The sequence below is a fragment of the Coloeus monedula genome, assembly GCF_965178545.1.
Source record: "Coloeus monedula genome assembly, chromosome: 14".
Taxonomy (NCBI): Eukaryota; Metazoa; Chordata; class Aves; order Passeriformes; family Corvidae; genus Coloeus; species Coloeus monedula.
This window is the reverse complement of record NC_138794.1, coordinates 16,992,887-17,017,748: the sequence shown is the minus strand read 5'-3', so window position 1 is coordinate 17,017,748 and position 24,862 is coordinate 16,992,887. Positions and strand designations below refer to the sequence as shown.

The window sequence follows — 24,862 nt, the reverse complement described above, 5'->3', positions numbered from 1 at the left end:
CCAAGTCAACTGATCTCTCCCACAATCTCAGAATAAACATTTCAGCTAATGAAATCAGATTAAACGAGCTAATGGCTTCCAGAAGGGTTTAGGATTGTGAATTCTCCATGGCTTTACAAGTATTACTTCTGCTTGCATGAAGAAATACTACCCTCTACCAAATTGCTAGCAGGAATCTGGAAAATAAAAAGTTACTACTAACAGGAGACTATTAGCCATATAAATAGCTTCTGTTTGGTTCCCACTATTATTTATTTCCTTTTTTTTCTCTTGTAGGTAAGGTAAAGCTGTCAGAAATAGCTCCAAAAATCTCCAAATACTGAGGAACTTAACACCATTAAAAATCTTCACATTCAGTTGCTTGCAGATTATTCTTATGGTGCAAGCTCATTAAATACATCAATCCTGAGGGGTCTCATACTGGATCGGCCAGCTGCCTCTCCTAATAGTGAAACTGCCCAATTTTTTTCATCTTGACTTCAGAAGCTATACTATTGAACATGTTTTCCAATTCAGATCTTCAAAAATGTAATTAGTGATTTTTTTAAACCATGCATATCCAAGAAGGTAAAAAGATATTCCTAACTGTTCTGATTCTGTCTCAACAGGGGAAAAAAAAACAAACAAGAAAATCCCCTAAAATCACAAAGGAAGAAGGAAGCACAATTAAGCAGCATTTGTACCTTGATAGTTTTAACCAGGTTAGCAGTGCTGTTTGCCACTTCCTTGGCAGACTGCACAAAGTGTCTCTTGGCAACAGGATTTGCTGTTTTTGACGAAGCAATGCGACAAGCGTTGCACAGAGCAGATGTATGTTTGGCTACGATCGTGGCAGCTGATAGGACCTGCAAAAACCAGCACAGAACAGGCACAATGTCAGAGGGGCAGGACAGTAACCACACTGCAGCTCTGCAACATCAGTGCCCAAAGCCAGGCAGCAGAGTCAAACCACAATGCCTTTGACTGGACAGAAACAAAACAAAGTCCCATGTCCTAAGAGGGATGGTCTCCCCGCAATCCTCTGCAATCACCTGCGATGGGCTGCTCGCTGGGTCGACCAGGTTCTGGCACGCCATCTGGATCGCTTGGTTGGCACGGGCAAATTGAATTGGGTCAACGAGGCCCTGCTGACCAGCCTGGCTGTTTGGATCTGAGATACCCACCAGGTAAGCAGCCTAGAAATGGAGAAAAGAAGAAAGCAATCCTAAGAAATCATGCTAAATCTGTCTTGAATCTCTGGTAAGCTGGCCATATGTCATAGCACATGGTGGTCAGAGATTATTCAGAAATCATACTGTGAAATACAATGACCATTTGTTTTTAGCAGTACATCTCCAGAATCCACTGAAACCAAGAAAACATACCCTTACACTTGAGAAATTTAATTGAAACAAAACTGCCCATTGTTTAGACAGCTGCTATCCCTGAAAACATGACTTGTCACTTGCACAGCCAGTGGAGAGAGCTTTAATGGTCACACATACTGGCAAATTATTTACTGTATTAGCCATGGTTGGAGGTAGTGGGGGTTTTTTGTCAAGACTAGGAAAGCAATCCATCAAAGGTACTTCTGCTGAGTGCAGGTCCCATCAGGCCTGTAGCTGCTGGTCTCACTGCAGCTCAAGGTGTCTGATGGCCAACCTTACCTCCTCACTCAGTTGTAAGTTTCATGCTTCTCAACAATGACGACTTGTCTAAACTGTCACAAGCATATATGAAGATTCCTTATATACATTACAGATACAATTATCTGTCACCTCCATATGCCAGCAAGGTGACTCAGAGTTCAATGTGGAGGGGATTTAGTCCATATGAAGGCATTACATATTTGGGGAAACCAAGAAGAGGTTTCCAGATGCAGAGCATGAACCCCCACAGCCAAATCATGCACCAAGGTGACTGTTTCAGTTCTCTATAGTTCACTCAGTTATCAGATCAGTGAAACCACAGAGATCAGACTAATTTGTTGTAGCAACTTCAGAATTTTGGTTATTCCAAAAGTATTTGAACAGCTGAAACAGGTTTCTTCTTAGTTTAAATGTCTGAAATTTGTAGTACTCCTTAAGAACTTTTACAAACTAGAATTTGATTCATTAATTTTAACAGTGGCTGCTTTTTTGTGCATTTCTCTATGATATAATAGTTCTGAGCTTGAGCTGCAAACACGAATTCCATATGCTGCAGCTTTGCTTTATCCTCAGCAAAGCTTCCGTCTTGATGTCATTTCCCTTCCTTAGAAAATTCGCATGGCGTTGCACTCTGCTCCTCGTACAGTGTGCACAACTTCTGTGGATCTACACAGAACTCACTGTGTAGTACAAAGTCATCATTGGCTTGACCACAGGGAAGTGAACTTCAGATTTACAAACCCACAACACGAGCTTGCTAAAAAATAAAAACATAATTGCTTTGCAGCCTTCAGTAACTTACCTGAGCTGCTGCCTCTGTGAGGCCACAAAGAGCCTTGGATGCAACTCCAACACATTCTCCAAAGACTAAAAGATCCCCGGTTTTCGCATTCTGGGAAATGCCCGCCATTGATTCTCCAAGAACCTCAGAAATTAAAAAACAAAGTTATCTTCCAAGTATGCATCCCTGCCACTTAGAGGCAGGTGACTGCTGGCCTGAAACCAATTTTGGCCCACAAACCTCCTGGACTTGGCTTCCAGAAATTTTAGACTTCACTAAAGTGGGCACATGTGGTGTGAGGGATCAGGCATGCACACCAACACTGGACTGACAGGGAACATAAGCACTACTACAGCTCAAATGACTACAAGGGTACAGAATTAACCCTCATTAATTTCGCTGCCATCTATACACCATCACAGCTAACCTGGCACTCAGTGCATTCCACAGACTGCAGAACATGACACGACAACCAGTCCTCCAGATGCTGTTGACACATACGGGATCATCTTTGTCCCCAAACTCACTGAGGCTCAGTTTAAATGAAACTGCACCTAGACTTCTGAAACCATCTTAGTATCAGAATGCACATGAATTCCCACAGTATGTCCCACTGAATTCAGTTCACTTGGCTTTAATTCAAAATGAGCTCTGACTGTAGTAGAGCATTAGATGCAAGATCACATACACCCATTAGGTACTCTCTTTTTCTTTCAGAGAAGGAGGAATGAGAGACAATTCCAACACATCAAATAGTAAGGACACCAAAAGCCAGCTTCAAAGGAAGCTGTGCAGCACGGTTTGATTCAAAATAACTGAAGAGGTTTCCCACAGGTTTTCTGACGTGCTGGGGTGTCTGGACTGCTCAGACATTTGGCAAAGCTGTTCTGCACAGAACGATACAATGGGATTTCACTGCCAAGCCTCCCACTGGGATGTTCTAACATAACTGCAGTCAAAATACAGCACCTCAAAGTATGACATGCTGTCTAGTGCACAGGAGAGGAAGGGAGAGAGGAGAAGCTTTAAGAGTATTGTGCACCAGTCACTTAATTCAAAATTTCTTACTGAGGCAATACACCTTCTAAGTGACCAAAACCTGAAATTATCTGTAAGAGACCTATCTCAGGCAGAGTTTATCAAGGAATGCAGCAGACATTTTAGCTATAAACACTGACTGAACCTCAACACTCAATATGCACATGGAAACTTCTGAAAATCCAAACACACTTTATAATTGGCACAGAGGTGGGAAAAATAAATTACCTTTGAGTTTTCCATTACGCCCTCAATACAATCAAAATATGAAAGATCGCTCACAGGTTCATTTGGATTATCCAGCATTCCCTTAACTGTCTGAAATAATGAAAGAAACTGATTATTAATAGAGTCTGAAATACTCAGCTGAAAAAATACCATCACATCTATCCTGCTTATTTTCCAATGTAATCTTACACCTTTGTCTCCAGCAAGCAGCCAAAGCTGCACATTCCCTGAGGGTGTGCCATGCAGGAAACCCTACTCGACAGGAACTGTGGGAACTCCATGTTTGTCCACCAACAATCTGTTGAAATCCAGGCTACTATGGTTTACCTCGTGTTTGTGATGAGTGATATATGGTCAGAGATGCTCAGCTAACATGAGGCAATCTGTCAGGTGTCAACAGTGTAACACATGTTTTCAGTACTATTTTAAATTTCATAAACAAATTTAAAAGAGTTTTAAGAAAAACAGCTGCCATTTGTTGAGCACTGTCTGGAAACACAAAGGGTTACCAAACTGAGTACACATCCACCACCTGCCTGCCTCTTACACTGTCAACAGACTCCCCCAGCCTAGGAAAACTTTCTGTCAGAAAACTACACATAGTTGGGTTTAATTTCTTTTTTTGAGGTGATTCTGAGTCTTGGAAATAACAATGTGACAATCAGTCAAATATTCATTGAGAAGAATGAATGCAACTAGATAACAAAACTTGTAAAAAGCTGTAAAATGCAGGAGGCTAATTCCTTTATACATAAAAATATCTGTAGCACAATTTTTTCAAGTTTGGAGGAACACTATTTTACTGCCAAATATCATGCAGAAAAGACTTTTAATCCTTCTAATGAAAGTGAAATCAATTAAGTAGAGAAAGATACTGGCAGCTGTATCTGACATTTGCCTTCCACCTAAAGGAAGCACTTCTCCAGGCATGATTTTAGACACTTGGACTTTTCTCGCAACACAACTTCGAACATTAAGATACACCTACAGTATTTTTAACAGCTCAGCTATTGCTTTGTAAAAGTCTAACTTAAAGCCTTACAGCAATTAAAAAAGAGAAAAAGGTGATGTGAAGACATGGTGTCTAGAAAGCAATTTCCAGTTGCCTCTTCTGTCTGTCAGTTCTCACAGACATTGCATCAACTCTTCATGTTGTGCTCTATTAAATAATAACCTGAAAAGCAAACAAGGTTCCTACAGCAGTTACACTTCTTTGGAGACAGAAGCCCTCAGAATACAAGGAACACAATGGCAAAACACAAGTCAGCACAAACTTCCCACTAACATACATTTGCAATTATTGCACCACCTGTGTTACTCTTTTCAGCTGCAATTTTGGGCAAGTTTAGCTGCCTCACTGGAGGTTAGAAAATGAGGTCCTCTATAAAAACAGTCTTCCAGAGTCTCCAGAGAAGACCACAGAGAATATTGACAGTCTATCAAATCCATGCTGAGACACACTCTTTCTACAGAAACAATGATTTTTAGTAGTTAAGAAGCCCTGGAAAGACTAGGGATAGTGCATGATGAGTTGGGGAAATGAAAGGAAGAGGCAAAAGTTTAATCATTGTAAAGAGAAATTAAAAGTTAAGACTTCTAGAATTTCATAGGTTCTTCCAGTCACTTTGATTTGAGTCTTCAGTCTGATTCCAGGACTGTGTGCTTTTGCTTTGGTTTCCCCTTTTCCAGAAATTAACCTAGTTCCATATACCCAGGCTTTTCTTGCTAACTCTCCTTCTCTGGGAAGTTCAAGGTGCTACAGATCTTCCTTCAGCCCTTTGCTGGCCCTGGTCATAATCCATGCCAGCACGTGCAATTCTGTGCTATTGGAACAGAACCCTCTGCAAGGCTATTCCACCCTACATTTCTCCTCTAAGCTCTCAGTTTTCTGTGGCTCATTAGCTGGAAATTCTCACCTTTCACATACCTGCTGTTTCACAGATCTCTCCCCATTAGTCTTTCAGGAAGTCCTGAGAAATAGCACTTCATTCCCCCTGCTTGCTCCTTTACATTACAGCCTGATTCCCTGGCTTCTATTTCTATTCTTTGGACTGGCTGCTGCTCCCTCTGACCAAGGAGGGAACACTTAAGAAGCTAAGAATTCAGAAGGACAAAGCAGCTCCTAGGGGAACTCCTACAACATTTTGGGATGATAACCATGGACTCACATATTAAGAAAACTCACAATATCCTGGAATGTACTGCAATGACCTTTGTATCCTTTTGATACTAAGGGCTAGAAATAAAAAAACTTAATGGTATTTTATGCTCTCAACACAGGCCAGTCACCCCTTGATGTTTTGACCTTGACAGTAAACAACAAACATCTCGTTTAAGTGAAAAGATGTTATTTCCTACTACTGAAAGTGGCCCTGCCTGTGATCAGTAGCATCTTGGAATTAGGTCTTTCAACTGACCCACTATTTAGCCAGCCAAACATTTCACTCAGGATCAAGAACATACCTTGCACAAGCCTGTATTGACACACACATCATAGTTTGATAGGGAAGGCAGAAACAAGGCATTAAAAATCTACACTAAGAAAGGTCAAGGTAAAAGATGGCAAACACCACCCTAAAGTGGGATGTCAGTAACAACATCCTGCAAGTGGAAAAACCAAGATATTGCAGCTCCCTCCACCGCACTGGTGGTAGTAGAAATGTCCATCTTGTCCTGATTCTTCCTTAAGTCACAGTAAGTATGAATAATAGGGACTAAACTGTACCTTTGGAGGGCAGAAAAGAGGAGACAGGGACAGAGTAGCAAATTTAATTCTCGCCAAAACAACAAGATTTTCATGGGTTCCATGCTCACCTCGTACGCAATTAAAACCCCTGCCGCAGACGTCAAGTGAGAAGACAGTGACAGGAGCTATTCAGACAAAGAATACAAAGGAAACAAACATTTGGGGTCCACTTTCAATTATAAGAACTTTTGAAATATAGTAATACCTCCAGTTCTCTGAGTGCATTATCACATTCCTTCTGCCCGGGAGCTTGCTGGGTGCACAGTGTGATGAGCTGGTTTATACTCTCAGTCACAGCTCTAGGGAGAGTAGGAGGAAAAAAGGTGGATTTTATAGTTGAACTATTCCTCTTAGTAAAACTTTTGTCATTAACTGTACACTGCATAAAGATACAAAACTTGGATCTACTAGATGGCTGAGCCCAGCAGCCAAACTGGTGGCACCTCTGGGAAAACACTGGTGACAAAGGACAGAACACCATCTGGCAGCAGGCCAAGGCCAACACATTACAGTGGCACAGCGATAGAGTGTAGCTGCTAAAAGGTATTTCAGCACTTCTCCAGGTCTGACATTAACTGATTCATTTCTCAACTACCACCCCAAAAGCCCTGAAGGATAAAGAAACAAGTGACTGATATGGAAAACAATGCTTGAATTTAAAGTAGATTTTATCTACCCTTCTCTAGCAAAGTCTTGTATCTTGTCTGACATAGGTAATACACACACACAATCCTGCTATATACTTCCTTAGTCTGTTACCAAATAGGTTTTTTTCTCTGTAACTAATAACTGATATTCTCCCATAGGTTTATATCCACAGAGAACAAGTTATGCAAAGGCATCATGTTCCTATAGGAGTTCACAGCTCTGGACATAAAACAGTCACTATCTGTCTTTCTGATGGATGCTCTGATAATAGGCAAAATTCATGATAACTACATTCATTTTAGACTCATGACTAACAACCCAGGAATGTGGCATCTAGAAGAAGAGAAAATCAGTGAAATTGGACTGCATGGAGAATATGCTTTCCTCTGGCTTTGGAAACTGAATGGCATTTGCATCACTTTCCCTTTCAGAAAACAGGCACTCAATAACATATCAATAACATGATTACCAGGATGGAGGGTATCCTACTGTTACAAAGGGAAACAGGATGTGCTTATTACATGCATTATGTTCATGTTAAATTTCAGGGCAAAAAGAATGGAAACTAGTAGACATACTTGTTTAACTGGGACTCCTACCCTTTTCAGCAGCTTTGTTGTCCTTGTGGAGGACCTGGTGTTCCACCTGCTGAACATCAGTGATTTCTATGCATCAGAAAAATATGATTGTGTACAGACATAGGAATAAATGACAAAAATTGAAAGTTCTGTTCATTCCCAGAGAAACCTCACACAAAAATATCTTGTCTGCTGTTGATTGTAATGTGACACTCAATTCTCTGACTCAGGGAATATCAGCAGTTGAAGAGAGAGAACTATCAGCTTTGTAGAGGATGCCACATGGTCTCATGAATATCATTATTACACACCAGGTACCTCTACCAGGAATCCATCCAGTGTACAAACATTACTCTGAAAACCATTTGGACACAGTAGAACCAACAAGGTGGCTCCTCAAACACCAATCCCAGAGTGGGAAGGGCGTGCTAGGACTCTAAAGGCCACATCTATTTTCATCAAATACAACACACAAATACTTGGACCCTGCAAGGAACTCAGCCAGTGTTGCAGTCCTGTCAGAGGTGGTCAAGAAAAATGCCTCCACAAGGAAGACAAAGCTACTGAAAAAGCTGAAGTGTCTATCACAGCTGGAGGAAAGGAGGAAGAAAGCAAAACAAAACCAACACAACCCAAAACTAATCCCAATACCATAGATGGTGAGAGAAAAATGAGAAGAGCTATCTCATAATAAGAGAGCTGTGTCTCTTTTTTCATTTTCGTGAGAAGAGAGAAAATAAAAATGTTTGACCCTAATCTATCATAGCAGGGAAAGAACAGAGACCTGGCAAGCTTGTCACAAGCCAGCCCAGAGGATCTGAGAAGGGAAATACAACGTCTCCTTAGCACCTTAAACACAAGCTGAGAGCTGATGCAGTATTCACTTCACACGGGTATGTGGTGTCTGTGTAAGGTCTCACACACGCACACACACAGAACAGCTAAAGGCTCGACCTGGCTCACCTCCCTTTTTCTATTACATGCTTCCATAGAGGGAATACCAGCCTGGAAGGAACTTAAAACTACCTGGATTTCACCGGGGACACTAAATTCCTCTACACTCCAATCAGGAATGCTCCAAGCCTAAAGCAGAAATCTGTAGCAGTTTGATGCTGCAGCAATAACAAGTCATGCCACTCCTTCACTCTCAAGCAGCCTGTCTTTGGTTACCCACAATTTTCATAGATGCTATTTTTTTTCCAGGGAGACATAGAAATAGATGTAATTTTTTTTTTTTACGAAATATGACGAAGTAAAGTAGCGTAGATTCTTAAGGAAGCCCTTTAGTGAGGGAGTGGATTTATAATCCTTAAAGTAAGGGTATGCTCCACTGAAGAAATGTAGCATCTAATCCTTTCAAGCATTCCTGATCATACACATATGCACACTGTTAGTGATAGGTAGCTACAATACGATTTTCAAACACATTCTATAAAAAAATATTATTCAATTCCTTTTCTTTCAGGGATTGAGAGGCTTAATGTTAACTATTGCCTTGTCAGAACACAGATGGTGAGAAAACAGTAGGTAAAATACATTGGTTCCTTTCAAAAACAGGCCAAGTCTTCAAATGCTGGTTCCTATTTCCACCAAGGGTAACAAGTTATACCAGTTGAGGAACTACTCCAACATAAGCAACTTTCCTCTGGCCTACTTCCATTTAAATAGAACTACAGGTTCCAACCACTCAGTTCACTATCAACAGCAGAAAAACACATAAGCACAATATAAATATCACAGAGAAAAGCAAATATCACAGGAAAACAAAAAGCAATCAACACATCCTTACCTTGCTGCTGCTGCTAAGAGGTTCTTGGCATTAGGAGCTCCAGGATCAACAGACAGAGACTTGGCAGCCAGTAACAGCTTGCTGGAAGCCATAGAGATGCTCTTGAGGTTACCTATGACTTGAATCTGGTCCTCTTTAGTCTGGAAAGCCACAGCAGCATAACATTAAGTACAAAATTTACAATAAAGAGAGTGTGCTAAAACCACATATGGAAACCCAGTTTGCTTATCCACCTGAAATCACTGACATACGTGAGCCCAGAGAAGGATGGCCCAAGCCTCTGTTCACCCAGACAGGTGCCTCTAGCTTCACTTACATAACAGAAAAAGACCCTTACAACAAATAGCTTGGCTTCTAACAATGATAGTATTCACAAGTGAGCAATGGAGAAACTTTACTACTTATTGAACAATGCTTTTGTTGTCAAGACTCTTATCTGTCTCTGCCTGGCACAACTGCTTCACATTATTCTGTCAGTGTACGCTCTCTGTATTCTGGCATCCTCTGTGCAGCCCACAGGCTCTCTAGCATCTAACTGGGACTGCTCACACAAAAATATCCTCCAGAAAGTAATCTTTTCCATGAAAATAAGTTTCTATAAGCCTACTTTGGTCAGTATTTTGACTTGGATGTTCTATTACTTATTTTGAGCCATTTCTTGAAAAGGGAAACCTGCATTTAAATACACTTACAGAAGAGTATTGCATTTTCACAGCAAATAGCTGTGACTAGACTCTTCTGTGAATGAACAGTAGAAGGGAACCCATTTTTTCTAAGTCTGTTCACAGTTTTATGTAAAAAGGTTGCATATTGTTCAGCTGATATGAATAACTTTTACTCTGTATTTACTACATTCTACTTCCTCCCTTCCCCTACATTTTGCTAGTCACCCAAAATACCTGGTATTGCTTCTGTTCAGGCCAAACAACTACACACAGAGGGCCTTCTCTATTGAAGGATCAGCCATTAATAACTAAGATGGTTACCATCCCCTGTGTCAGGAGGATAAGCAAATTCACAAGGGACACAAGATCATCAGCAGCTGGATTCTCATTTCAAGAAGCCATTTACAGTATCATTTCTACCTCTGCCTTCACTGAATTCCCTCAAACAAAACATTCTAAAAGTCAATGTGGTCCACAGCTAAAGAGACAGTCAGGTATCTCACTGCTTCTCACCTTCAGACTCAGCTGTATATTGAGCCTATCTCACTTCACACATCTGGAACCTGAATGATGAAGTTGTGATGGACAACAACCACCAGCCACTGTCAGATCTCTCTACTCAGCTCTATCTACAAAGTATCTGCTCTAGAGAGACACTTCATAAATGACTTCAAAGGACTGACACATGCAGGACCTTCTTGCCATTCTCCTTTGGCAATCATTTCTTAGGTTTGCAGGATCCTCCTACAAACCAGGGCAAAACCATCTGCAGATTCTTTTTTCTGCAATTCCTCCCATCTCTTCTGATACACAATTCCTTTTTATATACTGACATTTGTTATGCTAAAACATTGCCAAATGACCAATTACTGTAGCTCAGCACAACTGTACCCAGTAGATAAACTGAAGGTGGTATCTCCAACTTGTAATGAGTTCCCAGACTACCAGGAATAAGCTTGGCCACATGTAACAACATTCCTGATTGTTAGAGTTCATCGGAGTAGAACTCTGCCACATTTTAAATTACTGAACACAAGTCCAAGTGCTTGCTGTCAGATCCAAGGATGGCATTTTAGGCAGCCCTCTTCAAGTGCTTGCTCCACTCTGTAGCAGGTCCACAGGCCCACAGAGCGATATCAAAGCATCTTTTCCTCCATCCACTTCAAGCATTTCAAAAGTAGCAAAGAAAGGTGCTAAATTTTGAACAGCATTCACCTAAATTATGCTCCATGGTAGTTCTACTGCAATAGAAGCAACCTCAAGCTCAGAGGTTCAGCACACCTCTGTATCTTCAGATACGCAGCTCAAATTAGTTACCAAATGACACAGGGGAGTACAAAGTCATATTTCTGACTGGACAAGTAACAAATACCAAAATCCTGTGGAAGATGCGAATGCTGAGTTCTCTTCATTCCAGATAACCAGTTCCAGATGACTCCCTCACAACCAACACCTCCTGGAATATTGGGATAGGCTCACACCAGCATGCTGTACTGCACTCTACTGCTACATAAACAATGTACTGCACTGCCAGAGGTTACAGCCAAGATTATCCCTCAATTAGCATGATCAAGAACTTACTTGTGCCTGGCCAGCCATTTCAATACCAGCATCAAGAAATTCATCAAAGTCATCACTGAATTTCCCAGAGGCTGCAGCCAGTTCCCCACTTTGGCCCCGTGTAGCATGGACAACTTCTCCAGCTGACTGATTCAGGTCTGCTGCTGCCTGGTTCAGTTCACTCTGAGCTTCTTGAAATGACTTTGAACTTGGAGGTAGCTGTAAGAGGCAAAGTTCAGTATTTTATTGTCTGTCACATCACACCAGCCTTTCATGACTGGAGAGTTCAACACATGTTGAGAACACCAAATGCAACAGAGTAGTGAGCTGGAACTATGGGACAGCTGTCAACCACAGTACCTTGAGTCCTGCTGCTTCTTTCAAGGGACAGACAAGTTTGTAAGCTTTTCAAGGGACACAATTATTGGCAGCTCTTCAGAATTACTCTAAACTCCGTCTGCTAACTCTGCTCTCTGGTAAAACAGCTTGGCAAAAAACCCCTGGTCTTATCAAAAGGCATTACACAAACAAATCAAAACACCATTCCTCCTTCATTCACAGGACAGCAAGGTTACTGGTGGGTGCAGGAGAAAAAAGGCTGTTCAAACAATGTAACCTTCTGGCAAAATACCAGTGCAAAAAGATGGATGCAGTTAAACAAAGTAACAATTCTACTCTTTGCACAAAACGACCAAACATTTTTTGACAGATCACAATGATCCTTCAAGTGAACTGATCACTTCTAGGTGGGAGATGAACTATAATTTTCTAATTTTTATATTCTTCAGAATGTTAAGTCATAGTTGCCATTTTCAAAACCAAAAACTTAATACCAAGCTATGACAATAATTTTAATATTGTCTTCACAAGTCATAGACACATTTCACCTTGCCCATAAAACTAGAAAAACAGTGTTTCAGTCTAAGTAGCAGCTGCCTAAAGGTGCTTAAACTTAAACATGGCTTACATTAAGTACACTTAAGTATACTTAGGGCACATTTATTAAATAATGATTTGACACATGGGGAACCCAGATCTGCTGTTCAGTTTTCTGAAATTTATTTCCATGTTAAAAGCCATCTTACTGAATCAACAAGAAGCTTCTTGCTGGATTCCCCAATACTCTTCAAGGCCACATCCACATCCTTTTGTCCAGGCAGACAATTCACACAGTTATTCAAGGAGTGAGACACTGCTTTTGCCACCTACAACACACAAGTGAACACATTCACACAGAGAGGCTTAAATGCTCATTAATAGGAGGCACAGCCTCTACTCCACAGCCAGCAATTCCCACATTCTGACCCTTACATGGCCATTTTTGAGGCTTGCAACTTTCCCGGTTTGCTGCCCTGCAGTCTTTTTTTAGTCTCATCCATTTGACAGTATAGTGTTGGCAGGGCAGCCCCACAACTGCTCCTGGCACCTGGGATAAAGGCTGCAGGTAAGGGAATGCCCCTGAAGTTATCTATATACTAATCACAGAAATTTGTTGCATGCCACTTTTTACAAAGTTCTGATTAAGACAAAGGTATCTTCATAAGAAATTATTTACAATGCAGGCCAATTCTAGAACTTTTCAAACCAGTAAAAAAAGAACCTGCCACTTTTTAAAGCATTCAGATGCAGTGGTGCCACATATGAATAAAATATGCACTCACTTTTTGAATATAACATGGATATAGATATTTTATTTAAAAATTATGTGTTTAATGGCTGTCTCACATTTGCAATCAAGCAGTCTCCTCACATATGTTGTGGGTAAAAGCAGAGAGCTGCATCTTTGTATATTTTTCCAAGAGATGACTAAAATACCATACTTTATACCATCTGCATTGTTTAGCGTAGGCATGATGTTACTGTCTGAGGGCTGTTGAAAGGAACAGAAAGCTGACATGCCTTGCAGCCTTATTTTCTGTCATTCTCGCTCCTTATTTAATGCTGATTTGGAGTAAATTCACCAGGTGTTTGACAACTCATGCAGCTGCTCAAGTCCCAGCTTACCTGAGCTAATCTCTGCTGACTGTCTGCATCCCCTGGGGCAGCCAGGGCCTGCTTGGCCTCCTGAATCAGCATGGCAGAGCCTTCCATGACATCCCTGGCTGAATCCAGCATCGCGTGTGCTGCCACAGGATCAGTGGTAGACGCTGCAACCCCTCGTGCTGCCTGAGCCAAAGTCTTCAAGGCCTGAGCAGTTTCTCTGGCAGCAACTCCTATGGTCAGATTTCACCAAGGATTCTATTAGTACCCTTAAAGACAATCTTTGTATTTTATGACATGATCTTGCAGGTAATGATCCTATTGCAAAATAACACTGCAAATTCAATTTAAAAGAAAATCTTCAAACAGAAACACATTTGAAATACACAGTATCATTTGCTTAGAGAAATGCCTGTAGTGAAGCCATAAAGTAAATGTTATAGCCCAAAGACCATTCTGGGCACAGCTCTCTACACCACTGACTACATCTCAGTGAAACACTGAAAAAGAAAAGCTAAAACCTGTAGATGAGGAAAAGCTCATACTCCAAGCTATGGGGGAAGTGATTGTCTGCAAGAATGGTGTACAGGAGTCCAGAGCCACAGCACAACAATAGTTTAATTTCAAGCAATCAAAGAAGAGTTTATGAGGAATGATACAACTTGATATAACCTAACATCACTGTGAGTAAAAATAAATAAAAATAACTGAATGAAGTCACAGAAAGGATGCAATAAAATTAGTTTCTGTGGTCTGTCTGGCCAGCGTTAAAGGACATCCATCAGCTCCAGTGCTAAGGTGTAAGTCTACATGAATAATGGCCTCCTTCTTCTATCTAGGCAATTATTGAAAAGGAACTCATTGCTTTGTAAGGTTTCCTACAACCTGATGATAAGAGAGCTACTAGATTTAGCTATTCATTATCAGCTGCAAGTATCTGTACTCCCTTACCTGACACCCAGTGCCTACTTCTGCATAACTATGTGATAGAAACATGAGCCATCTCGATGAAATTCCATCTGCTTCAACTGAAAGCAACTGTAAGTTCTAGAGCCCAGATGCAATTATAAGCAATGAAGTGGTAATTGCCATAATGCCTTTTATCAGTAATATTAGAAAAAAATCTTATGGGAGCATTTGCAACAACAGCTTTCATTTCTATCAGAAATAAGGACACAGAACATTTAAACATCTACAAGTAAACTGTTGTCCCTCCTGCAGAGCATTTTTCTTATTAAGGTGTTTTATTTGCTGCTAAAAGTACAGGTCCAAAAATAAACTGTAGAATCTGTGTGCCCAGGTTCCCTGCTGGCTTTACCTGAAACTATGCAAATGTGCTCAATGAATCAGCCAGAGCAGCTGCATTGTACATGTGACCTGGTAACACCTAGGAAGAGACGCAGTTCTGAACATCACCAAGCTGCCCCACTATGTTTGCATCCTGTCGCTTCAAAACATATCCAAGGCACCCTTTTAAACTTTCTGTAAGGACATAGCAGCATTTCCAGTGGCACTGACCTTTAAAGTGTAACATTTTAGTTCTGCCCTTCACAGAGTTTCAGTGGCACATATTTACAAAAACAACACATGTCCCAATCTATTCTGATTAAAGACAGAGCAGATTGCATCACGGTTCTTTATGAAGCACAAGTCACACTCACAATCCTTAGTAGCTTACCACGATTCACTATCAGCACTAAAAAAAAATGGAGTAATTCCTTGATTTAAGTAGTCTGTGATAAGAAAACCTTTCATCAAGTATTTGATGGAAAGCAGAGGTTTCACAGAGCCATTCTGAATAAACCAGTACCTGTGTAGTGCTCGTTGCCCTGAGCAGCACAAGTTAACAGCTGGGCCATTGAAGAACCGACTGCTTTGGATGTGCTCCCCAGGTCCTGAGTGCATTTCTCAAGCTGCAAAAAATTGCAAAGGACAAAATATTTAGTTTAAGGTCAACGAAAACACTTCTTTTTAAACAGTACTACAAAATTCCTCATTCCACAAAAACCTAAAATTTCACCTCAGCTACTGAATACACACACAGTTTCTCTGAAACCTGACTAGCATGTTTTCCCTATTCAGGATGAAATAAATTAACGTATTAGGTAGTGTGAACAAAAAATATTTTATAATTAGCAATGGAAGTAAATACCTTAATCTAAGAAGGGCTTCTTTTTTTCCCCAAATAAACTATTTCACTTTTTAAGCCTACTAGAACTGGCTGTCCTGAGTTCTCATCATTGTCACAATTGAAAAGAAATTCTTTTTACAAGACTGAAACATTTCTGTTACCAAACTGTAATTTGTACACTAGAGAAGGAGGCCCTACAGTCCTATGAATAACTCTACTCCAGAACATACTTCTGGCGTAGAAGTAACATATACTCTTTTTAAGTGAATCAATGTAAACTCTTATCAGCATCATCATTATCCAAAGCCTCATGACTTGTTTTGCCTCTAATATTTAAGTTTTTTAACAGCTAACTTTGTTTGTTTGTTTTTAAATGAAGAACATCCTTCCTCAATTACAGTTTCTCCTGGGAGAGGTTTTAACTGTCCATCCACAGCTGCCATCTTTGCATCTTGAAGTTCATTTTTGAGTGTCTGGACTGTATTCAAAGCAGAATCGATTTCCATTGGGCCACAAGCTTCATGAGCCTATTCAGAAATCAGATCAGTACCACTGTTAGCAGCTGTAAGCAACTTTCAGAAACAGTAAATGCTTCAGATCTGATCGCCCCCTCCCAAATTATTCTCTTCCTACTTTAGAGGCAATTGTGAGCCCTCTAAGTGTTATACATCATGGATTCCAAACTCCTGCATTTCAGTCTATGAAGAGAATAACACTCTGCTAAGAGGCACCAGGGGAGTAAGGTGCACTTGGCTTGCGTACATGTCCCCTCACAGCAGGCAGCTCAGGGACTGAGAAGGTAACTGCTACACTCTGGATTTCCCTTTTCACCAGTGGCCTCATTGTGCATCGTGACCAAAGCCATGCTGACCCCCTGATGTGGCAGCCCACATTCATCAGTACAAGATGGAACTTCCAGCATGAGCTCAGGAGCAGCCACCTCAATGCTACAATCCTGGTTTCAGGCCTCAGTGTACAAACACGCAAAAAAGACGAGACTTTCCACTTGTATTTTTTTTTAAGCCCCACATGGTTTAGAAATCTGTGTGTGAAACACGGAGAGCCTCTGCTTCCCTGAATTCTAGAGATGATGATTCCAGTTCACAATTACAACAGTGAGCACAGCAATGCTGTAAGCTGGGTTCTCACGGCTTTGGTGGGGCACGAGATGTGCTCCCTTTTCCCTGCTCTTCCTCAAATGTAACAGCTCAGAGTCTTGATGTGCTGCTCTGTATACTCTCCTCACATCTGTCTCGTGTGGAAAGGGTAGCACAAGCTTTTCAGCTTTCTTGTCCCTTCTCCCTCCCCTTTCTATCATGATACAGAGGCCACTTGGGAGTCTGAGCAAAGAGTGCACAAAACACAGCAGTGAGAGGTGAACGCTGCCTGAGCATGAGCTGTTCCCTCAGGGGAGATGCAAAGCCCTCTTGTTTTAGCTGATTAAAACCAGTATTTACCTACCTTCTGGGAGGCAGTTCGTAGCTCAGCTAAGCTGGTAGCAAGATTCTTTGCACACTGACTGAGTTGCATTGCTGCTGCTTGATCAGTTACTGTGGGGACAGCAGCTTTAGCAGATGCCACCATTTTACTTCCAGGCTGTTCAAGGAACAACAGTGAACACAATTGGTTTTACCAGCTCATTTTCTTTAAAGAAGGCTTAGGAGTCAATAAACAAACTGCTTTCTCCATTCACACACTCATGAGGTTTCTAGATTTTTCTTTAATGACCAGCACAATCCTGCTCCTTAAGCTGGAGTACCCAGTCATAATTCTGTCCCATTTCCATGTCCACTGCAGCAGGACTCATCTGTGCTTTACTGGGACAATGACTACTCCATTGGTTCCAATGTCTGTCTGAGGCCATTAAGTAGTCATGTAGACTACTTAAAATTATTGAAATGTGAAATTTTGCCAGTCAGCATACATGTGATAGAATCAGGTCCAGGTGGCAGAGATGGCAAATTTCTCTTTATTTTTCTAAATATTAATCTCTACCAAAATTTTATGAAATTGAAACTGTAATTCAAGCAATGCCTCTACAGAGAGATTACTGCTAATACAATTAAAAGCCTTTGCTGATTCTCATCATGACCATTGTACACACATACAGCCAAAGGGGAGATGGATCAATCATGTGACTGACTCCAGAGGGAATCATAGAGCAAATACTTAAACAGAATGAGAACATGGTTTGTGATCCCTCTGCCTAGACAGGACCATAAAAACCTGCTAACAGCAATCACATTTAAGGCAAGAGTAACTGATGCCAAGTAATGACCCTGCCATTACACAGAGAATTGGTTTCTGGGGCTGTTTCTTGCAACATTAACAATAAGCCAATAGTTTTGTTATCAATGCTCAATATTCTATCTTTCTATTTCAAGATGTTTTAGAAAAAGCACAGAGTCAAATTTTGTGTTTTGGCCAAACCGTCAATCCAGATCCATTATGCAGGCTAATATCTACAAAACCAGGCTAATATTCCCTTTTATTTCTGACGAATTCTGAAACTTGTTGCTCCAACACTAAGTGTACCTTGCCTAAAATGGTTACAACAGCCTCTCACATATTCAGACCTCTACCTAGAAAGATGCTAAATTCTCTTCAGCTTGTTCTTTAAACTCTTTCCCAGAAGGCAAGTGCTATGGCAATGAATGTTGGCTCTCCATAAACATTCGTTTTTTCTTGTTACTTTTAACCTCGCTGTCAGCAGTTGTCACTCTCCACAGATACAATGTATTTCAGCCACCTAACCTGAGGAACTAAATTCTCCTATCTATGGCTCGTAGTCAGCAATGAACTTCTTGACATGGTTCTTAACAGTTTACTGGCTATTTATCACAAATGAAAACATACAGCACTAAAAAAATGCTTTTTGCATCTACTGCAATAATTGGTTCACATCACCTGAAGGAAATTCTGGCTGGAATTTATTAAAGCAAGCTGGGCACTGAGGTCTTCTGCCTGAGCTTGACTTCCTCTTACACCCTGCACCAGCTGAGGAATGTGGTCTGCAACATTCTAAAATGGACAAAGGGAAAATATTTTAGTAAATAAATAAAAACTCAAAATCCTCTGAAAATAAAACAAACAGGCTTCCCACTCCCTTTAAAGACAACTGCAGTATTCCTAAGTGAAATACTCTTATGCTGTCACAGAATTTATTTAGGATTCCATGGAACCAAATTAATATACAATAGGACTTCTAAAGTGATGTTCTCCTTAAGAAATCTTTATTCAATCTACTTATTAGTTAAAGGCTCCTACAAGACAAACCAAGATTTTTATGCAGAATTGTGTACATCAAGTACTCTGAATTATTTCCTTTGCATGTTCAAATGCCAGTAGTGGAGGGGATAGATTTTTTTCAAGAGAAGTTCCCACTTTCAGGAAAACACTGCATTTTACACACATGCACCTCAGCCTACTTTTCCTTGGCCTTCAGCAACTTCGTAGCATGGCTTGAGCATGTGCAAGCGTATACTGCTAAAACTTTACTCCTGGACTGTCCTCATTGTCCATCCATTACACAATAACACTTCAGCAGTGCAATACTAAACTACCACCACCACCAAAATGTAAAAAAGTAAATACCGAATCTTCTCTGCTATTTAATAAATGAGCATCAAGACAAAATTAGAATGAAGAGTAAACAACAGTTATCACGTTGCCCTTTCTTAAAGTTCATATTGAAACAGAAACTCTGTACAACACAATTCTGAGGTATACTTGAGCTATCTTAGTTATTTCCTACATTTCTTAGCATTGCACCATGACAAGAAGTAATTGCAGAATGTTAATGCTGTTTTTAACAATATCATCTTTAATGGTTTTGTTCTTTTTCCCCACAGAACTGCTCTTTGATGCAGAATAAAATCTTTCTGCATTCTATTGTCTTTTGCAAATATGGCTTAAACATAAAAGGGAACAGCTTCTCATCAGACTCTGAATTCTAGCTTGGAACTATAAAAATGTGCTTGACTTCAGGCATACCTTGAAATCTGTGATCTTACAGCTTCAACCTAAAGCTAGGAATCATGGTAATCCCACTGTAAGGTCTGTAACTTATGTTTTTATAGTGACATTTAAGGTCCCAGTTACTTGGAGGCAGAACATCAGAATAGCAAATCAGTTGTTAGTTATATAACCCATTATATAACTGATATGTTAAATAAGAATTTCACTCCATTATAGTATAAATCACTATTGCTACTCCATCCTTCATTATGGCGAATCCAAAGGTTACCTTTATGCCACAACAGACCTCAGCTCCATTTCACTGCATATATAATGCAACAGCCCATTTTGATAACCATAAAGCTACTCCCCTGCTGAAGATCACACTCATACAGTGAATGCATGGCCCAGGCTTAGAACCACAATCAGGGAATCACGAATTCCTGAGCAATGGGACCCCTCTGTACAGTGCTTCTAGCACAGCTCTGCATATGTTCCATCACTGGCTGATCTGTACCAAAACTTGCAGTAAAAGTACTTCAGGCAAACTGGTTGTTACTCAACAGATCCACACCCACCAACCCTTTTTCTAAAGCGTGTGCAGGGGTATTTGTAGCAGCCAAGGGTTACATGGCACTACCAGTAGCTCAGCTTTGCAAAGCTCTACAAACAGCAGTGCACGGATAATACAGTAAACGAGGACTCTCCAGAATCCACGCACATGAACATGGGTGGGGTTGGGGGGTTTTCTAAAGCTCCTTTTGAGGTTGCAACAGTATTAGAGGAGATGATCATCATCAGTTCCCCATAAAGCAGAGAGTTCAAGAGTTGTCATGGATTGTGCTGTGTTTACCTTGCAGCTCTGCACAAGTTGCTGGTGGGCTGCTGTGTTCTTATTGGAAACAGCTGCATTCTGAGAAGCTGCAATAGTCTGAGTAGCAGCAGCTGCAGCTTGTTTAGCTGCAATCTTTTGAGAAAAAGAAAGTTAAATCAGTGATAAAACTGCGTAATTCAGAGGATGAAACACACACTTATAGGTAACTTTACATTAACAACATCAACAAATTAATACATTTTATCCCTTAATTTGATTTGCCTTAAGGAAATCCAGCATTGCACTTCTCTCAAGGTGAAAATTATTTGAACATTGTTACCCATCTCCAATTTGCCAGTGAAGAAGAAGACAGAATTAGAAGCATTCTGTGCTCCTACTCTTTCATAGCTTATGATTCAACAGGAGGAAAAGACGTCAACTACAAACAGCAGAACTGGTCTAAACAATTATCTCCTTATAAAGGCCAGAGAAAACAGGCAAAGTACCCGTAGTGCTTCACACAGCCACATTGACACCTCTGACCCAGGACTCAAGGGAGCCAATTTCTGCTGAGATTGCTCTACAGCAAAAGCAAAGATCCTAAAATGACCCAGAGGTACAAAATACTGGTATTTCTGAGTCTAAAAGCTTTGTGAAGACCTTCTTCAAATATCTATGAATATTATTATCAACATCTCCCTACTACAAAATTAAAAATTCAACAGTTTATGCAAGGTACTTCAACATGCTGTACAACACTAACTGGCCCACTAAACAGAAGCAAGCATGAAGTTTATTACACATTTTACTCCTTTGTAAGGCAGTATATGTTATAACAGCAAAACAAAATACTCTTTGACTAAAACTTCCTTGCATGCAGTTAGAAAATTACAGGCATCAGTCTTTATTTCCTAAAGTACTCCTGATTTTCAGTGCTAGACAGATACAGGAACTTTATGTATTTCTGGAACATGGTCACCTTATTGCACTTGAATCAGACTAATGTAAAAATCACAGTTGTAAACTAGGAATTATTTAAAAGTTTCTTTTTTTAATCTGTCTTTTCTTAATTTTAGTTGAGAATGTGAATATCAAACTTTGCCAGCAAGACAAACTTCCATGATATTTTATCCTTGCTGCACAGTAAATTGCCTTTCTCCCTCTTGGCTGGGCCACCAGATCGGAAGTAAAAAGATACATCCATTTCTGCTTCTTGACTCTGGGTAATTTCCCAGTTTAATTGGATATACTGTGATTCAACTAACTTTGTGCAGGAATTCATATGGAACTCTATATCCTAGTAAAGCCACCAAGAGATACTGTGTGCAAATGGCACACCATAGAGATAAATTAACACAGCAGTGAAGCAGTTTCAGCTCAGCTGTTTAATTTTAGGACTAAGCCACCATCGAACACCTTCTGAGTCAAAGCCTTACACCCCTTTACCACATCTGCGATACAAGATGCTCAGTTTTCTGAGGACTGTTATGATATACTGGCATCTCTAATTCTAAGCCTTGTACTCTGGAACTGAGCTTACAGCACTATCATTCTTTGCTTAGCACTTTCACTGAAATATGAATTTCTTCTTTCTTGAAATTATCTACAGATACTAATTATCAAAAGGGAGCAAGCTGAAAATACAACACTGATTTCCAACCTCTAATCTGTTGACAATTTTCTTCTTGATGGCATTCTGTGCAGCGGCATTTGTAGCAACCCGCAGTCCCTCTGCTGCTTCTCTCAGACGCTGCTGTTGATCCTCATTTTCAGGATTGGCTGCAGCTCCCTGCACAAAATTTCCAAGCAAAAACTGTAAGTCTGAGTAAAAATTATTGGAGAAAATGTGGATGAACATCAAGGCTTAAGTTCAAACAGTGTCTGGTACATCAGCATTCATTTTCCTTAAATTATCATAAGGAAAGTTAGAAGAACACTGAAATATTACAAAACTTCAAAGCAGAAAATCTATTTCTAGTGGAAGGCTGTTACTGCCTATGTCTGGTACTTAGAAGAAGAAAGCTGAACATTTGCTTCATATACCACTCCAGGTGCTTGGGAAAAAAGCCTTTTTAAACTGCCTCCCCTATGATCTGAAATAATGTATTTGTATGAATAAAGGTTTTTGAAAAAAACCCAGTTTTTAAAATTTCCAATTCAATATGTCCTTCAGTAATTGCAGTCCAAAACTTGAGTTTAACGCAGTAGGTTTTCTCTCTTTGAAGTCTGAGAAAGTACCGGAAAGTCAAGGATAGGCAGGCAGGCATGCAGGCCTTCTAGAGTCCCAGCAGAATGGCTGGCACTGCTGGTGTAAAAACCATTTCAGCACAGGATCTGGGAAACAATTCAAAGGACATACTCCTCCCTAGCAGATTGACATAGGTTTCCAGCACAGAAAGGAAAGAAAACCTGAGATATTTGCCTCTCTTGTGAGAACGAGGAGGGAGGGATGCAGAGGGGAACAATACAGGCAAGAATCCCCAGGCTTAGACAGAGGGGAGTTGCTTTGTAGTGACTCCACTAAGAGATTGCTGTGGTTCTGTTGTTCCATTTGCACTGGCACAAGACCCTGCACCACGGCTCAGGGCTGGTGGTAACTGCCCTACATGGCTTGAGTCATGACCACCATGCACACAGGAAAGCAAAAGCAGTGCACAAAGATCTTTTAAAACCAAAAAAATACAGGCAGCTGATAAATTGGTTTTTGGAATGTACCTAGGGTAAGTCATGAAATGCCACACTTCCGCAGGATAAGAGAAACTATCTCTACTATCAGCCAGATCCTATTTATAAATCCCACATACCATCTCTTCTTTGTGTACAGCCTTACAATTTTAAGCTGACAGTTCATTTTCCTGGTACCTTTGCAGCTTCAACCATGCGGGCTGTGGAATCTGCCAGGAGCTTTGCAGCAGCCAGAAGCTTCTTGGAGTTCTCCATGTCAATCTCTGCTTCGGCATCGGATCTCATGGCATTGACGAGATCAGAGGTGGCCTGAGCCAGCACCCTGGCCTGCCGCACCATCTCACCTGGGGAGCACAACTGCATTTTTACCTTCTTCTCTCTGAATTTCAGTCTTGGTTTCAAAATTCAGCATCGTTTCACAAGGCAAAAATGAAGTTACATTTGCTGAAGTATTTTTTTACTTGAAAATGATACACACATAGTTCATATAACTTGAAAGTTTCATAAACAAATCTTGGATCACAATATAAATGACAGAAACCACTACAGTGGAGATTAAGAAAAAAATGTAGCATTTGCAATCTAGATAGTAAGACAAAACCACACGATCAGTATTTTTAGCTAGTTCTGAATATACAGTTCAAGGAAACTCCTGTCCCAGCAAAGACTAATAATTTTGCTTTCAAATCTCAGCCAAGATTTCACTCCTTCAATAAAAATTACCCATCTTTCTCCTGTGTTTTTGGGGAGTTATCTTTTGTCCAATATAAACTGAGAACTTTGTCAGAAGACACTTAGCACCATTAAGATGGTTTTGACCAAAACCATTTGTTTCTTGTTCTAGAAGGTGCACTTTTTAGAAACATCTCAGAAAAAAAGCAGAAGTAAGCTTAAAAACCTACAACAAAATCTATGCATAATGAAGTCAATCACTGTGAAGTATTCGCCCAGGTGCCTGTCTTCATATTTGGAGATGAGAAATTGCTATACAATTCTGTGAAGTGAAGCAGTGGCAGAAAACAGACAAAATATTATAGTCTTCCTTTAGCATGGTATTGATTGTTTTCACAGAACATTTACTCTACCTAGCACACAGCTATGTGCATGTTGCTGATTTCTATTATGGGCTGGATCACTACCCATCATGACAGCACTAGCCTAGAAGGAGAGCACACGTCAGAGAAGGATTTTTATTTCCTTGACTTGAAAAGTGGTGCATGTTTGAATTGTGTCAAGCTACTGCTCCTCAGAGGAACTTACCAGCATCTCCCATGGAGCTGAAGATGCTCTCAGTGACACACATGATGGTGTCTGTGGCCTGGTCATAGCGTCCAATGGGCTCCCCTCTGCTGGCGAACTGGCGCACGTGCTGCAGGAGGTCGTTGAGGGCCTGGCTGACAATGCTGGCAGCCGCACTGACCTGCTTCAGTAGCTCACTGTCATCTGTGGCAGCCTGGCAGGCCCGCACACAGTTCTCCACAGAACGGTCCACCAGCTTCCCTGCCTCAATCAGCTGTTCTTGACATACTGGGGAGCTGATGGTGGGACTCACCACCTGCATGGAAAGAGCACCCAGAGCATTCAGAAAAGGCTTATTTAACAGAGTCTGTTCCCAAGGCCACTGGGAACGCACA

General features: G+C 40.6%; 1 protein-coding gene across 5 annotated transcripts in view; it reads right to left on the bottom strand.

Moving 5' to 3' along the window:
* TLN2 (talin 2) overlaps positions 1-24,862 on the bottom strand; it is a 144,706-nt gene that overhangs the window by 39,026 nt on the left and 80,818 nt on the right. For 3 of the 5 annotated variants that reach the window (XM_082290388.1, XM_082290387.1, XM_082290390.1), the window contains 17 exons: positions 24,489-24,783; positions 23,406-23,572; positions 22,204-22,332; positions 20,583-20,696; positions 18,680-18,793; positions 17,234-17,368; positions 16,171-16,299; positions 15,452-15,554; positions 13,666-13,874; positions 12,747-12,866; positions 11,683-11,880; positions 9,437-9,576; positions 6,627-6,720; positions 3,676-3,765; positions 2,431-2,553; positions 1,032-1,175; positions 684-845 (listed from right to left, as the gene is read on the bottom strand). In XM_082290388.1, the coding sequence (XP_082146514.1) occupies positions 684-845; positions 1,032-1,175; positions 2,431-2,553; positions 3,676-3,765; positions 6,627-6,720; positions 9,437-9,576; positions 11,683-11,880; positions 12,747-12,866; positions 13,666-13,874; positions 15,452-15,554; positions 16,171-16,299; positions 17,234-17,368; positions 18,680-18,793; positions 20,583-20,696; positions 22,204-22,332; positions 23,406-23,572; positions 24,489-24,783 (2,466 nt within the window). The remainder of the gene's footprint in view (positions 1-683; positions 846-1,031; positions 1,176-2,430; positions 2,554-3,675; positions 3,766-6,626; positions 6,721-9,436; positions 9,577-11,682; positions 11,881-12,746; positions 12,867-13,665; positions 13,875-15,451; positions 15,555-16,170; positions 16,300-17,233; positions 17,369-18,679; positions 18,794-20,582; positions 20,697-22,203; positions 22,333-23,405; positions 23,573-24,488; positions 24,784-24,862) is intronic. The other 2 variants (XM_082290389.1, XM_082290391.1) reach the window with 2 other exon arrangements.